General features: G+C 46.8%; 1 protein-coding gene across 4 annotated transcripts; it reads right to left on the reverse strand.

Annotated features, from left to right (window-relative positions):
- Positions 1-94: 94 nt before the first annotated feature.
- Positions 95-13,851, reverse strand: shc3 (SHC (Src homology 2 domain containing) transforming protein 3). Of its 4 annotated transcripts, none has more exons than XM_076043769.1 (15): positions 13,570-13,851; positions 13,118-13,291; positions 12,477-12,523; positions 10,430-11,401; positions 7,406-7,476; positions 6,147-6,210; positions 4,996-5,115; positions 4,369-4,422; positions 4,219-4,270; positions 3,980-4,109; positions 3,559-3,712; positions 3,381-3,474; positions 3,102-3,284; positions 2,049-2,374; positions 95-1,934 (listed from the first exon to the last, which is right to left on the reverse strand). In XM_076043769.1, exons 4-15 carry the CDS (start codon positions 11,012-11,014, stop codon positions 1,806-1,808), a joined length of 1,962 nt encoding a protein of 653 aa, XP_075899884.1. In that variant the 5' UTR covers positions 11,015-11,401; positions 12,477-12,523; positions 13,118-13,291; positions 13,570-13,851; the 3' UTR covers positions 95-1,805. The 4 variants fall into 4 exon arrangements, with proteins under 4 accessions (XP_075899884.1, XP_075899885.1, XP_075899887.1 ...); XM_076043770.1 differs by having other exon boundaries at positions 12,477-13,007; XM_076043772.1 differs by lacking the exons at positions 12,477-12,523; positions 13,118-13,291; positions 13,570-13,851 and having other exon boundaries at positions 3,568-3,712; positions 10,430-11,560.
- Positions 13,852-14,304: the final 453 nt, after the last annotated feature.

Consider the following 14,304-nt stretch of genomic DNA (forward strand, 5'->3'; position numbering starts at 1 on the left):
TTCCAATCACAAAATATCATATTATCTGCCCATTAGCTTGTCCTTTCAAAAATGATGCCCAGAATCAAGGAATGTCTCTTTTCTTTTGCTTAAAAAAAAAAAAAAAGGAAAAAAAGATATAAACAATCCAGGCATGGGTCTTTGCTAAAAACATGTGCCGTTGTGAAATGCATGTACTGTACACTCCCTCTTGCAGCAAAATACAGGCACGTTATATTACATTGCATCTGTCTTGTCAAAGTCATTGAACACATGCCGATTTTGGTTCAACTGAAGTGGTCCAGTGCATATCAAACACAATGCCCCATTCATTTGGTATCCATCAGAAAGTAGTGATGCTAGTTAGAGATGACAGCATTTAAAAGAAAGAAAGAAAGAAAGAACGTATGCAGCCGCATTAAAAATAAAGATTACCACTCAAAGGAAACTGCCCAGACAATCTACATTAATTTCAGGCTGATTGTTTACTGCAAAATGCTAATTCGCCACTACTTTTGCCTGCTCCTCTTGGAGTTTTGAACCGTCAGAGCATTAGCCAGCATCTTTTGCAACAAGGACGGGGCAACCAAAGAGAACTGCGGTGGAACGGGCTGAGAAGAGGAAACAAGCGTTCCTGTGGTGACATCTAGTGGCCATAAAGTATCCCAAGATTCTGGCGCAAGCCAAGGTAACTCAACATTTGCATTATTTCGTCTCTACAGCGGTACAGTGGAAAATAAGAGAAAACACATTTGCAATTTGTATCACAGAAGATCTAACGGGCCCTAATGTTCCGATTGTGCTATTCATTTTACCATCGCATGAGTGGAAACAGGAATAATTTTTTTTTTTTTAAAGTTCACAGTTGAGAAAAACTGAATTCAAAAGTGTGAGAATATCCATTGCAAGCCCCAAACTAATCAGTGACAACACACCGATAAAGAAGAAATCCAGAGAAAACCAATTCAGAACATAATCACTGGTTGAAAAGCAATAAATATATTATTTTTTACAGTGTCAGCATACACAAGCACCTCTTTCAAATAAAGGGGTATCAAGGTCTACGAACAATGTCCACAAGAACGGCTGATTTTAAGTCATGCGACCGCGGTGACACAAGAAAATACTCCTTTAAAAAAGTTGATCGTTAAAGCCATCGACAGCACAATGAAGGATGTCTGCTCGCTCCCCGACACTTTGTGACTACTGCAAAGCAAAAACACACTTTGTTCTAATCCCCGCTCAACAGATTTCATGAGGTGATCGGCTGAGTGAGCCGTCACGCCGTTGTTCAGATTTCAGCATTTTTAATTTCTCAAAGGATTTCATTCAAACAGCTTCTGCTCATCCAAACTGTTTCCCCACCCTCTCAGCCAACGACTCCTGTAGAAATGTGCTTGTGCTTGACCGACAAAACTAAAATTTTCAGGTTTTTATTCTAAAATATCTCTCGTCATCACCTCTTTGAGGTGCGATTTTCACTTTGTCTAAACTACAAGAGCATTTGTAGCGCTTTTTTTCTTTTTTAAATCTTTCAAAACACCAAATCAAGATATTATGTCCAAATGTACCGACGTCTCCGCAAAAATATAGCATTTCAGTCGTCACAACAAAATAACAGTTCTATAAATTTTTCTTTTTCTTCTTTTTTTGCGCTTAAACAAATCTTTCCGGCGCCTCCAGCACCGTTATCACAATCTGGGCCAAACATCTGGAAACGCAACCGGCCCGATGAGCCTCCCAGGTTCTCACGGTTCATCTTCAAGTTTCAGGATTGGACGAGAGACGGTCCGACGCGCTCCTTTTCCCATCAGGCATTGCAAGTGTCAGTGTTTCCTCCCGACGGGCTGAAGGAGACACAGTTCGCTCCCGGCAGACACTATCGGAAGATTGTTGTCTCGGTGATGGCCGATGAGGTGGCTGATGCTATCAAACACGTGGTCTTTTGTCCGTACCTTTGAGGAGAGAAAAATAAATAATAAACAATTGTTCTGTACGACACACTCTGTAATTATGTTTTTTTTTATTTTTATCCAAAAGAGAAAACCCAGTGTGGACTTTCACCCTACCGTGCCTTCGGGGTCCACCAGCAGCAGGTGTTTGGCAAGTCCATTGTGCATGCCGGTCAGGACGTAGGAGCCCGGGTTGGTGGTGCTCTTGCGGACCAGGAAGTCCCCGTCCTCTAACAGCAGCTTCTCGGCGTCGCGGCGGCTCATTACGCCGTGGTACCACGACTGGCCCTCCAGCTCTTCCTGCGCCCTGAAGGCCAGCGAGCGAACCAGCAGAGGGCTGGAGTTGTCCACCGACGCCGCCTTGTGGAGAGCGGAGGCCTGGGTCTGGGCCTGACCCTGGGGCAGCGGGTGGGACTGCGACTGGATGGCATCCTCAAAGGGCTCTGGGGTCAAAGACACGAGCGTGAAGTAAGGGGGCAGATCGGAGACGGTGCGGTGCGACTTTCATCTGTTGGAAGAGTTGGCAACTTGCAACTTGGGCCATAAAAGAGGCAGGTTTTCAGAATGATCAAGGTTACGGAGAGGGTGCACTGAACAGATTTGACTTTGTGAGACCCACAAAAAAAAATCATTTTGAAGGTAAAGTGTTCCAGCATATTATAAGATGTTGACAAACATCAGTTGAGTTTAAATTCCAGATGAGAAGTCTCGTCTGTTTTTTTGTTTTTTGGAACTTACTGACTAAGCTGACACAGTTTTGCACATCTTTATGAGGCTGATCTTTCACAAGCAGTAACTGCAGCGCTTGTTGAAAGTGATATGCTGCCGCCTCACAGCAAGAAGGTTGTTGGTTTGATTCCGGGCCTGGGACCTTTCTGTGTGGAGTTTGCATGAACTCCCTGTGTCTGCGTGGGTTCTCTCCGGGTTCTCCAGCTTCCTCCCATAGTCCAAAAACATGCATGCGAGGTGAATTGTATGCCCTATGACAGCTGGGAGAGGCTCCAGCAGACCCCCGTGACCCTGCGCTCTGGAATAAGCAGGTATCAAAAATGGATGGATGGATATTGCAAACTGATATTTTCACCATCCCACAACCGTCTACAAACTCTTGTTGTAGTTGGTGCCACATGGGAGTCGCTGGGGGGGGGCAAGAACCTGAAGGACACTTACTCATGTCAAACAGGTCCTTCTGTGGGCTGCCCGCCGCCATGCCCTTCGTCACGTTCTCCGCCTCGGCCTGCAGGGCCGCCAGCACCTGGGCGTCGATCTGCTGTGTGTTCACGTACGCCGGCATCTCTCCCGTTTTCGTTCCCTGACCTTTGACCTCGGGCAGGCAGCTTATGTCAAAGGATCCTGCCGCAGAGAAACAATTGCAGCCAAAAGCTTCTGTCACAAGGTCAGTTCAGCTTTGGATTGTGATTTTAAAGTAAAGCATTACTGTTTGTTTACCCTGTTGTATGAACATGGCCTTTCTGTCATCGCCCCAGTTCTCCCCAAGGTGGCGTCCCTGGTAATAGGTCTGATCTACAGAGCCGGGTCCTATCTGATCACATTCAGACACATAGACAGCTGTTATTTTACATGTAAAATCCTGAACAATGAGCGTCTTGCGGTAACTGAGCCGTACCTGGCAGACCTCTGGTGAAGCGTTCTGATTGATTAGCCGGGTGTCGATGATGCCGCCAGGTGGAGGCATCTTGCCTGGGATGTTGTTATAGTAGGGGTGTTCTGCCGACTCCTCCTCCTCCTCTGTCCACTGTAGCTCCTCCATATTCAATACCCTGAGGAGAACACGGGCAGGAGCCAATTAGAGCATTTCAAGGCGAGGTTTTGATCCTAGCGACATAAATTGCAGCTGGACTTGATTTTTTTTTTTTTAAATTATGCCTGCATCATCAGCCTGCAAAAGTGTTTATGTAATTACTTTTGCTGCCACAGAGGGGCGACAAATCTTTCACATTGCACATGAGAGATGAAAAGAACGCCATGTGCAGAACGCATGGCAAAATGTTTTTGACTGACTGCTACATGTGTGCTGATCGCCTCACCTGTCATGTGAGGAGGAGATCTTGCTGGGGGGACACTGCAAGTACTGCTGGAAGCGCAGGTCGAAGGCCTGGCCGATGGTGCTGATGACGTCCTGGGCCAGGCCATCGGAGCACTCCAGGATGTGGCACGCTGACGGGGATCAAAATGACACACTGTGATGAGCAGGTTGAAGTTAAAATGCTGTGAGAGAGAGAGAGAGAGAGAGAGCAAGAGACGACAGCACAGGACGGGAGGATACCTCTTCTGTTCACCGGATCCTTTGCTACATAGGCAACGTAATCTGTCGTGTCCTTGAAAATATAAAAAAAAAAGATAAGATGAGGGATAACAAAACACCTTAATATGCAAAACATAGAGTGAGATGGTACAGCAGGTGATGTATACTCACAGGGTCACCACCTGATGCAAAGGAGATGGATTGCATGTGATGGTTGGCTATGATCTGTCAGGAGAAAAAAAAGGATTTCACATTTTTGATATATTTTTTTTTAGAGAGATAGAAACAAAAAACTGCAAAAATAGTCTGCAGCTCTTTAAAAAAACAAAATAGGAAGATTCATCGTTATCCTTTGTCAACACTGTTGATCTGGGATAAATGTATAGCAGCACCTCCTGGCACGGGGACACAAGAACACACGGCACCGGCACCGTGCAAAAGCATGACTAAGTTTAGCAATGTGCATGTTGTCCATTTACAATTTAAAGTGGTAACTGCAGTTACGCAAGTGGCATCACATGCTTCCTATTTGTCTTCCTGCTTAGACTACACAACAGAGACATAACCTCGTTAGAAAAGTGTCCTGCGATCACATGTTTCCAAATTTCCGTCCGTTTGAACAGCCTTCTTAGAAATAGAAGAAAATCTAATTGCAGTGATTTTTTTTTTTTCGATCCCGACCATGATATTTAATAATCTGCTGTAAACACAGAGCACAGAGGGCAGTATTTTTTTCTGGCAGTTCTTTTTTTTATAATCACAAAAGAATATTATATTCTGTTTGCTTGGTGCACAAACCTGTTTGCCGTCGGGAGTCATCAGGTTGAGGCTACTGGTTGAGATGTTTAGGTTGATGGACATGCCGGCGAACTGCAGGTTGCTCTTCCCGAGGATGCTGGACAGAGCTTTGGACGGCGGCTGGAGGGACACGGTGGACGAATCAAAAGAGGACGCAACTCACAGCAAAAGAGATACAACATGCGCAGCTAAAATAGAAGATCGAGAGGCAGGAATGCTGCGTCCAAAAAAAAAAAAAAGCTCCTCTACTAGAGTGAACATCTGAAGGAATAATACAGTACTTTACAGAATAAAGACCAGAGTTGAGCTGATTTTGCAACGCCATATATTCTGCTCTGCTCTTAAAAAAAACATACTGAAGTAAAAGTACTCAACAATAGCATTGGTGAATATTTTTTTTATCTAATAGTGAAAGGGAGTTTCAGTGGGATTTTGGTGAAGATCAGAAAGAACGGCAGCAGAAAAGCGCCTCGCCGTCTGTCGCGCAGCCAAAAGAACATTTTCACATCTCTTCATACATCTTCTCATCCCCTCCGAGTGGAGCTGCACATTTCATGTTATATACTCCTCACTGACATTTTAGTAATGCCTCCCTTCACACCCAACACTCTTCACACATGGCACGCACACACACACACACACACACACACACACACACACACACAGACACACACACAAGAGGACACGTGCACACACACACACACACACACACACACACACACACAAGAGGACACGTGCACACACACACTCACACGAGGCTCCCGATCAGAGATACTGTGCACGACATGAGTCACTGCGCGCTCGGCGTGCAATGCATTGTGGGCCGGAGCGACGCCCACGCGCACACAGCCCCATACCTCTTCATCTCTCCTCACCGCGCACAAGCTCTCCTTCTGTTTCCTTCTCTCTCTCTCTCTCTCTCTCTTTTTTTTTTTTTTAAACGGAAGAGGGAAGGGCGAGCGAAGAAGTTGTTACAGAGGCGACGCTATAAATAGAACGTGGACGGGTGAATGAATATCTAATGCTGCTGTTTCCTCCTGCTTCCCCCTCGCTACTGTACCGCTCAATAATAATTCTTGCACCCGGCTCTCCCGATCGCTCCGTCTCTCCATCTCTCCCTCCCTCCTCCGTCCGATGGTCCGAACGCGTACCTTTCTCTTGCGCGGAGCTCCTTTGGTCCCTGGAAAAGCCTCACACACCAGGCTGATGGCCTCCCTGTGGAGAGGGGGGAGAGCAGGATCAAGTCGGTGACCACAGACAGTTGTTGTTGTTCAGTAAACAACAGGGGGGGGTTGAAAAAAAAAAGAAGAAAAGTTTTCGTGCAACAAAGAGGTGATTGTGTTACTTTGGAGAGACTAAAAAGTTGTGTCATTTTTTTTTTTTTAAACACTTCACATGTTGATTGCATGGATGGCACAAAATGAAAACACAGCGCGGCAGGAAAAGCGATTTGTGTTTTGTAAATGGCAACAGAAATTTAAAAATAGCGGCGGTTGTTTCAAAATAGCAGTGTTTGAGGGGGCAACAGAAATTGCATTGGTGAACCCTTTTAATTTGCGTCTGGGTCGTTTTTATATTTATATCAAAGAGGGAGAAGAAAACTGCGTGCGTTGAAAAACATATTTTGCCAGCAGAATAATAATTTGTGTTTGAATCCCTGAACATGTTTGAGAATCATAGGGGTGCATTTTTGAGGCTGTGCTGACCCCCATAAATTTTAAAGAGCACTTTGATGCGAAACCAATCTGATTGGCTCTCTAGGTGGCGCTATTAATAGTTTCATACTGACAGAGACAAAAATATTAATTTCTCCATTTTCTTTTTAACCCAGAATGAATTACATTCATTCGCATTTGGTTTTGCTTTAGAAACGAGGAATATCTAATCATACCAAACTGGGTGGCACACGCATGCACGCACGCACACACACACACACATGCAGCTTTATGGCCTGGCCGTCTCATTATTAGAGGAAAAACAAACGCACACACACGGCGGCAGAAAGAGCGCTGCTGTGTGGCCTTGCAGCCTGACATTAGTCTGGCCCGACTTCAGGAAGTCAGGCATAAAAGTGGACATGACATAAAGCAGCTCTGTGTGGGCTTTTTGCCTCGCTGCACACTGCTCAATGATTTTAGAGGAGCACGTGGCGCAAACAGTGCGGCCACAGCCAACCCACACACACTTTTATCAATGCCATAGCGAGTTATTGATGGTGCGTTTTCAGAGGATTTAGACACTGAACTTCATCTTCAGCTCGTTTTCTTGCAACTCAAATAATAAATGAAATCGTCTGACCAACAACTCTTTAAAGGCTCAGTGCAAGCAAAAAAGAAAAATACATTTTCCATCATCATGGGTGCATAATCATTTACGACACAAACAAACAAACACACTTGTGTGCACCTACCTTGTAATTTGTGATCTGGTGGTGAAATCCAGGGATCTCATGGATCGTAAGACTTCTAAGCAACCCAGATACTGCAAAGAGACAACAAAGAAAACGAGTCTCGTGTCAAAGGCATGCTAGTCGCATTCAGATTTTTCCCCGCCTGTGACGTCCAAGTGGCTTTTTGCGACCTCGGACACGTGCAGATTCAGACGACGCGTCGACGCAACAAAGTCAAATGCTAGACGCGGTCGATTAGTGCCGGTTCAAAATGTTTGGGGAGAGTGCACGAGTGTCACACGAGGCGACGGCCGCCGCTCCTCTCTGGGCCCGTGCGCCAGCCACCTACTCACATTACAACACCTCTTCTGATTAATTTTGCGCCGAGCGAGAACAAGTTGTGCTGACGAGTTCCCGTCATTAAGAGGCGCACACTCGCAACCTGTAAATTACAACATCCGGCCAGAAAAAGGGCTTCTGTCTGCGCTCTGACCTAGAAGACTCTTTGTTATTGGTGTCTATTTTTAGAGCGTCGCAGTCTGAAGTTTGCAAGCTTCAGCAGGGCAAAACTAAAATAAAACTGTTGTGATGTTTGTCGGGACCTCTGGCAGAGGCAACCGGTGGCCGTGCCGTGAAGACATAATGCGAGACACACAATAAAAAAAAAACACATAAACTTAATAAAAGTCATTTTAACAGAAGAACGTGGACAGTTAAGTTGCGATTAAAACAAAAGATTGTATTTTAAACTTCTCCTGTGAAACAAAATTGCCAGGAGCTCCCTTTTCATTTGTTGGTGAATGGTCCAGCTGCAGCGTTTCTCCGTGTAGGAAAGGTAGAGGGGAGGTAAAGGAGCTATGCTGATGAAATAGTGAGGTTGAATTGAGCGCACGGCCGCTTCGGACACAACCTGTTTTTTACAGGAGGGAGAAAACCTCGAAGAAATACCAGTTCGTTGCTGCTCCCATATTGGAACCAGGAGTTTTTTTTGCAGTGAGGCCAAAGCGCTGAACACTGCGCCACCGTACACCGTCCGACACATTAAGGTTGAATCAGATTTTTTTTTTGCTGCACACGTCCACGTCATCTGTCACAAATCCAGACAAATTACTGTGTCAACAACCAGTGTGAAAGCCCTTCATGATTCCATTTGGGGCAAGCAACAAACTGGTGGTTAAAATGAGGTCTGTGTCGGGTTAAATCTCGACTACATGCTGCCTAGGGTTGAATGGTTCAGAAAATCCCAATGAGGTCGGAACGAGGACGACGACGATGACGAGCGGGCGCGGTTTATTTTTAGCAGCGAACGACCAAAAAAATTTTTTTTTTTTTTTCGAGGAGCACAATGACTGTTGATCACATCATGAATCGTGACAATTTGCATGTGAAGGAGGTCACTTGTAGTGATGAGTCACAACGAATTAGATCCAAAATCAACAATTCATCTCCAATACGAAAGAGGTTTGTTATTTTTTGTTTAGCGCTATTAGAACAATTTGTTCTTTTTTTTTGTTTGTTTTTTTTTACCTCCCCTCCCCTAACCCCCCCCTGCCCCCAAAAAATAATAATAATAAAAAAAGAAAAAAACGACCACAGACAGAAAAAGAAACATAGCATCTATGGACTGGAAGTGTGTGTGTGTAAACAGTGTCACAGCCAATCAATGTCCCTTTAGGGTAATGGTGCGTGATGTGCGGGGAGTGACCGCGTGACGCTAATTAAAAGTGCTGCGAGCACAACGCCGCGCTGAACTCAATACACACACACAGGGCTCGAACCACAGGGAGGCGGTGGAGGGTGGGGCCGCGCAAGGGAGTGGCGGAGGGGTGGGGGGTGTTACCAAGCTGACCTACCACCACACACACACACACACACACACACACACACAATAATACACACACACAGTGTGAATGAATGCCTCCAGCAGCACTGACTGCTGGACAAACGAGCCCTTCCGTCCCGGACGCAGCTGAACACAAAGTCAGACTGGCTGCAGCCCGCCTGACTGACTGACTGACTGGCTGGCTGACTGGCTGACTGTCTGTCTGTCTGACTGACTGTCAGCTTTGTCCGGGCCACCTCGCCGTCACGTGTCATGTGACGCCAATCAGACGGCGGTAACTTCGTTGAAGAGGCGCCGCGTCTCGTTAAATGAACACAAAAAAAGGTTTTCCCCGTGCGTGCGCGCGCGCTTGGTTCGCTCCATTCTTTGTTTCGAAGCCCTCATTCACTCCCTCTACCTGGAGGAGCTGCATGTGGCTCAGCATCATCACCTGCCCCCCCCTCTCGCCCCCCCCCCCCCGTGCCAGTGACTCACTGTCGGCGTGATGACATTCGCAGCTAGCGGTGCTCCTTTAAATGATGTATGACGGCTGAGCGGCGTTAACGTGACACGCGGAGCCGCGGCGACACAAACGCGGCGCTCCGTGCTTTGTTTTTGTTTTCAGTTTTTGTGTGTGTGTGTGTGTGTGTGTGTGTGTGTGTGTGTGTGTGTGTGTTTTATTATTCTGCCCTCCACCCCAACCCCTCCCCCAACCCCTTCCAATTCACCGTACGGCAAGCCACGGCAGCTGCACAGGGATGCACAACGTACAGAAATAACACATCACCATGGTTACAAAGGCAAAAACGCAGCGGCTGCACATACGCAGCAGACGGGAAAATACAGGATAAACTGAAATGTTTACAGCCCGACGGTGCTGTTTTTTGTTGTTTTGTTTCCCCTCCGTCGCAGATCTTCCCTCTGGTCCCCCCCCCCCCCCTGCTCAACCCCCCAACACCGACCTTCTCCTCAATCCTGAATAATTCAATGTCTATTTTTCTGCTTTCCTCCCTCACTCAGCCTTCTCCCTTCGCCAACATACACCCACTCAAGGGCATGTTGTGAGGTGCCACTGGGAAGAAGGAAAAAAAAAAACAAAACCAAAAAAAAAACGAGCTCATCTGATCTGGCAGCTCCCAGTCATTGAAAGAAAGGCGGGAATGAGTGAATAACAGGGAATTCAAAGAAGGAGGAGGACTGACAGGACGGGAGCGGGCACCGACCTTTACGACGTATGTGACTCCAGGACCGGAGATCTTGTCGCTGGAGTGGAGCCATCCTCTGGAGGGCTTGTTCACCGGTCCACCACCACCACCTGGGTTCCAGTCCACCCGGCCGGGCTGGAGCTCGTCCAGCCGTCCCTTCTTGCCCAGCTCCAGCTGCGAGCACGGGGTCGAGGAGGGGGCGGCCGAGCCGCACAGGGAGCCGCCCACCCCGCAGGCCGCCGCCGTGGCCGCCGCCACCGTGCCGGGGCCGCCGCCGCCGCCACCGCCGGGCTGCAGCTTGGACGCGGCCAGGTCCTTGACGGCCGAGGGCAGGCCCTTGATGCCCAGCAGGCCGGCCGAGTTGCTGAATTTCAGGCCGGACACCTTGTTGATGAGGGTGCAGAGGGTGGTGCCTCCATCGTCCAGGTGGTCGGTGCCCGGAGCGGCGGTGGCGGCGGCTGCGGAGGACTGGACCTCGGTCGGAGGCGCGTACGATGTCTCGGCTGCCGAGACCTTGGGGTTCATGGACAGGCCGTGGAGGAGCTCATCGACGGACGTTACTGACTCATTCCTGAAGCGGTTGTACTTGGTACGGTGAAGCATACCCTTCCCTCTCTTGCTCTTTCCCCGTCTCTCCGCCAAAGCGAACGCGTCGCACCGCCTCTCACAGGCGCGCTGGCGAACGTGGCCGAGCCGCGTTGATTACCCTCTCCCGTAACATAGCAGCGGGCGGCGCAGGCGGCAAACGCCTTCAAGCAATCACAGGCCACCTGACTGTAATTTTGCTCTATTGAGGTTACAGCGGTGGTTGCATAGGGCTTCTTCCGCCGCCGCCGCCGCTGCTGCTGCTGCTGCTGCTGCTGCTGCTGCTGCTGCTGTCGCTGCTGCTGGTGTTGTTGCTGCTGCCGCCGCCGCTGCTGCTGCTGCTGCTGCTGTTGGTGCCGATGCTGCTGTCGCCAAAGTCTAATCTGTTTTCAATGGAATCCAGAGCTGCGATCCAATCCGTCAGATGGAAACATAGAGGCACAATCCACGGGAAACACGGCAGAGGAGGAAGAAGAAGAGGATGGAGGGGAGAAAGGTCTGTGAAAAAGGCTGCCAGTGTTGTGGTGCAGATTGTTTGGTTTCCAGCGGTGATGCTGCTGCTGCTGCTGCTGCTGCTGCTGCTGCTGCTGCTGCTGCTGCCTCCAAAAAAATAAATAATAAATGAATTTAAAAAAAAATCTGCCTTCAAAACAAAAATCCAAGACAAAAAAAGTGAAAGGACTGCGAAAAAGGTCTTTGCTTATCGATGATCGCGGATGCTGCGAGGGAAGAGCAAGTATTCTGCTGCCTGCCTGCCGGCTCAGAGCTAAAGCATGACTCACTGATCTGAGAAAACCTTCTCAACAAAAGGCTTGCTGAACACTGCAAATCACTTCCTGTCGGAGGGGGAGAGAGGAGCGAGAGAAAAAAAACACAACTCCCACTTACAGAACACTAGAACCAATCAATTTTTAATTCCCCAATCTGGTATTTAGTCCCCATAATTCTGCTTAGTGATTTTTTTTTTTTTCTGGGAAAAGTAAATGAGAGGCAGGAGGAAGTTTAATTCTTTAACTTGAATCATTCATAACTGGCTGCTCGAATCCACGTCCACATTAATCAAATCCCAGTTTTATTGATAATAATGTTAATAAAAGGAAAACCAGCAAAAGCCGTTACAGCAGAAGGAGACGCAGCGCAAACTACGTACTGGAAGATAACGAATGAATTTAAAAAAGAATAAAACTCAGCCTCCATTCCAATCGTAGCAACAATTAGACAAAATACTGACGTATTGGCTTCAAGAATAAAATCTCAATTGAAACATTTCACGCAAATGCCATTTTCTACAAGCAGGAGGAAAACACAACATCATTAATATGAAGTCAATTTAGATTTAAATAAGCCGCAGACTGCGAGCAGACGGCACTCGTGGTTCTCAGCAATGTACTTTCAAAGCCCTATGACTCATTACTAACCTTGTTGCTTCAGTACAAAATATATACAGGCAGGCACCGTGTTGAGAAAAAACAAAACTTACTAAATTCAAGCGCAGATTCTTTGCCAGCATTCTGAAGTGAATCAAATCTGTAAAGAGCAAAAAATAAATACAAATAAAAAAATCCCACCGCTTTTGTAAAACACCAGCAAAACGCTCCGTATCGGACTAAACAAACGACACTCGGCGACGACGCAAAATCATTGGCATCTTCCTCACAGACATGAGTCGTTAAAAAGAGGATAAAGGACAACGGAAAAAGCCCACGAGTCTCCGTAAAAGCGGCGGCATCGCAGCATCTTTGTCTCCGCGGTGGAAGAGCGCACGCAGCCAGACACCATTCATGTAAAATGTCCTCGGGAGCATCTAGCAACAGCAAAAGACTGACGCTCATTCATAAGCAGCTTCCGCTCGTGCTCTGCCGCTGCAGATTTCGCACTGCAGTCCCTCCCAACATCTCTCTTCCCTGCCTGGCAAATATAGAAAAAAAAAAAAAAAAAGAGGCAGCACGTCTGCCTTCCCTCCTCAAATATATATCGAAGGGGTGAAAAAACGACAAGGCAAAGGAAAAGCCTGGAAGAAGCCGGGAGAAAAAGACAAAAGGCGAAAAAAAGAGGAGCAGAGGACGATAAGAACATGCAATATTTAGTCTTTTATGTGAATGAAATGGCAGGGTGGCATACCAATGTTTCTGTGAATGGAAGCAAGGCCTTTCTGCCTCTGCAAGGCAATCCCTTGGGATGGCATGGTCTTATCCAATGAGCAGCCGGCTGGATGACTCATTCAGGGGAGGCTTGCAGAATAGTGGAAGAGACCATTCCGGCAGCAGGTGGACGCTCTGTTTTGTTCCCGCAGCCCTTTAAAGAAGAGAGGGAGAGGAAACAGGCGGCGCCACACGCGTCCTTCAGCCTTAATGACGGGAAATGATTCCTCTGTTTTTAAATGAAGACGCCACTGAAATGCAATGAGATAAATTTCCATGATAAAAGCCAGCACCCCCCTCCAAGACCCGTGATTTTCATTGTCACCGCTATCATTTTCCCTTTTCCACCACTTTCATGTGAGAAGTGACCACCTACACATCTAATTAGTAATTTAGTGTTTTTATGTATGAGGACAGGTTGTACAAACTCACCAGATCAGCATATTCATCCAATTTGAAGGATTCCACGAGCAGCACACTGCAGATAGAAGCTGCTGGGGGGGGGGGTGTTGGGGGGGGGGGGGGGGGGGTATCTATTTTACCTTGATGGTGCCAATCCTATTTCAATGTAACAAAGAAATAAGAAATAAAAATAACTTCCTGCAATATAATTCCAATTTTCAAAAACATTTGAAGGAATCTATTGGCATGTATTGAGTTAGAAATATGAAGTAATTCCAATGAACTTGTGTCAATTAATCACAAGACTAAAAACAGGACTGGACTTAAAATAAGAGTTTTTTTGTTTTTTTTAACTATAGGCTGCACGTCACATCCACTGCGGCGACATCTTGTGCAACTTACACTAGCACTTGACCTGTCTACAGTATAACATTTCTTATCATATGTAGCTACCAGATGGATCTCTGTTTGCAGAGACAAAAGAACTATCTATATATATAACTAAAATACACACACACACACACACAACCTAATCATAATGATGAGAAATGGTACTTCCAGTGTGTTTCTGTTGCCCTACATCCACAACTTAGCAGGAGTGCTCATTACAATGGCATTATTTCCTGTGGTTACACAATTGTATTTGTGCTATTTTAAAGCTCGATGAAGTAGAAGAAACTGAATAGCAAAGAGGGGAACGTATTTGATAGACTACTTGAAAAGAGCACGGTGATGTAAGAGGTTTTTTTTTTTCTCTCTCTCTCT

Source organism: Nelusetta ayraudi, unplaced genomic scaffold, assembly GCF_046127955.1.
Source record: "Nelusetta ayraudi isolate G7.1 ecotype Tasmania unplaced genomic scaffold, CSIRO-AGI_Nayr_v1 ptg000076l, whole genome shotgun sequence".
NCBI lineage: Eukaryota > Metazoa > Chordata > Actinopteri > Tetraodontiformes > Monacanthidae > Nelusetta > Nelusetta ayraudi.

Excerpts from the sequence above, each read along its gene's own strand:
- shc3 (XM_076043769.1), bottom strand. The coding sequence starts at position 11,014 with ATGCTTCACCGTACCAAGTACAACCGCTTCAGGAATGAGTCAGTAACG. Across the intron at positions 4,110-4,218 it reads GGATCCGGTGAACAGAAGAG|CGTGCCACATCCTGGAGTGC; the intron begins GTATCCTCCCGT and ends GATCCCCGTCAG. Across the intron at positions 1,935-2,048 it reads TGGTGGACCCCGAAGGCACG|GTACGGACAAAAGACCACGT; the intron begins GTAGGGTGAAAG and ends CTCTCCTCAAAG.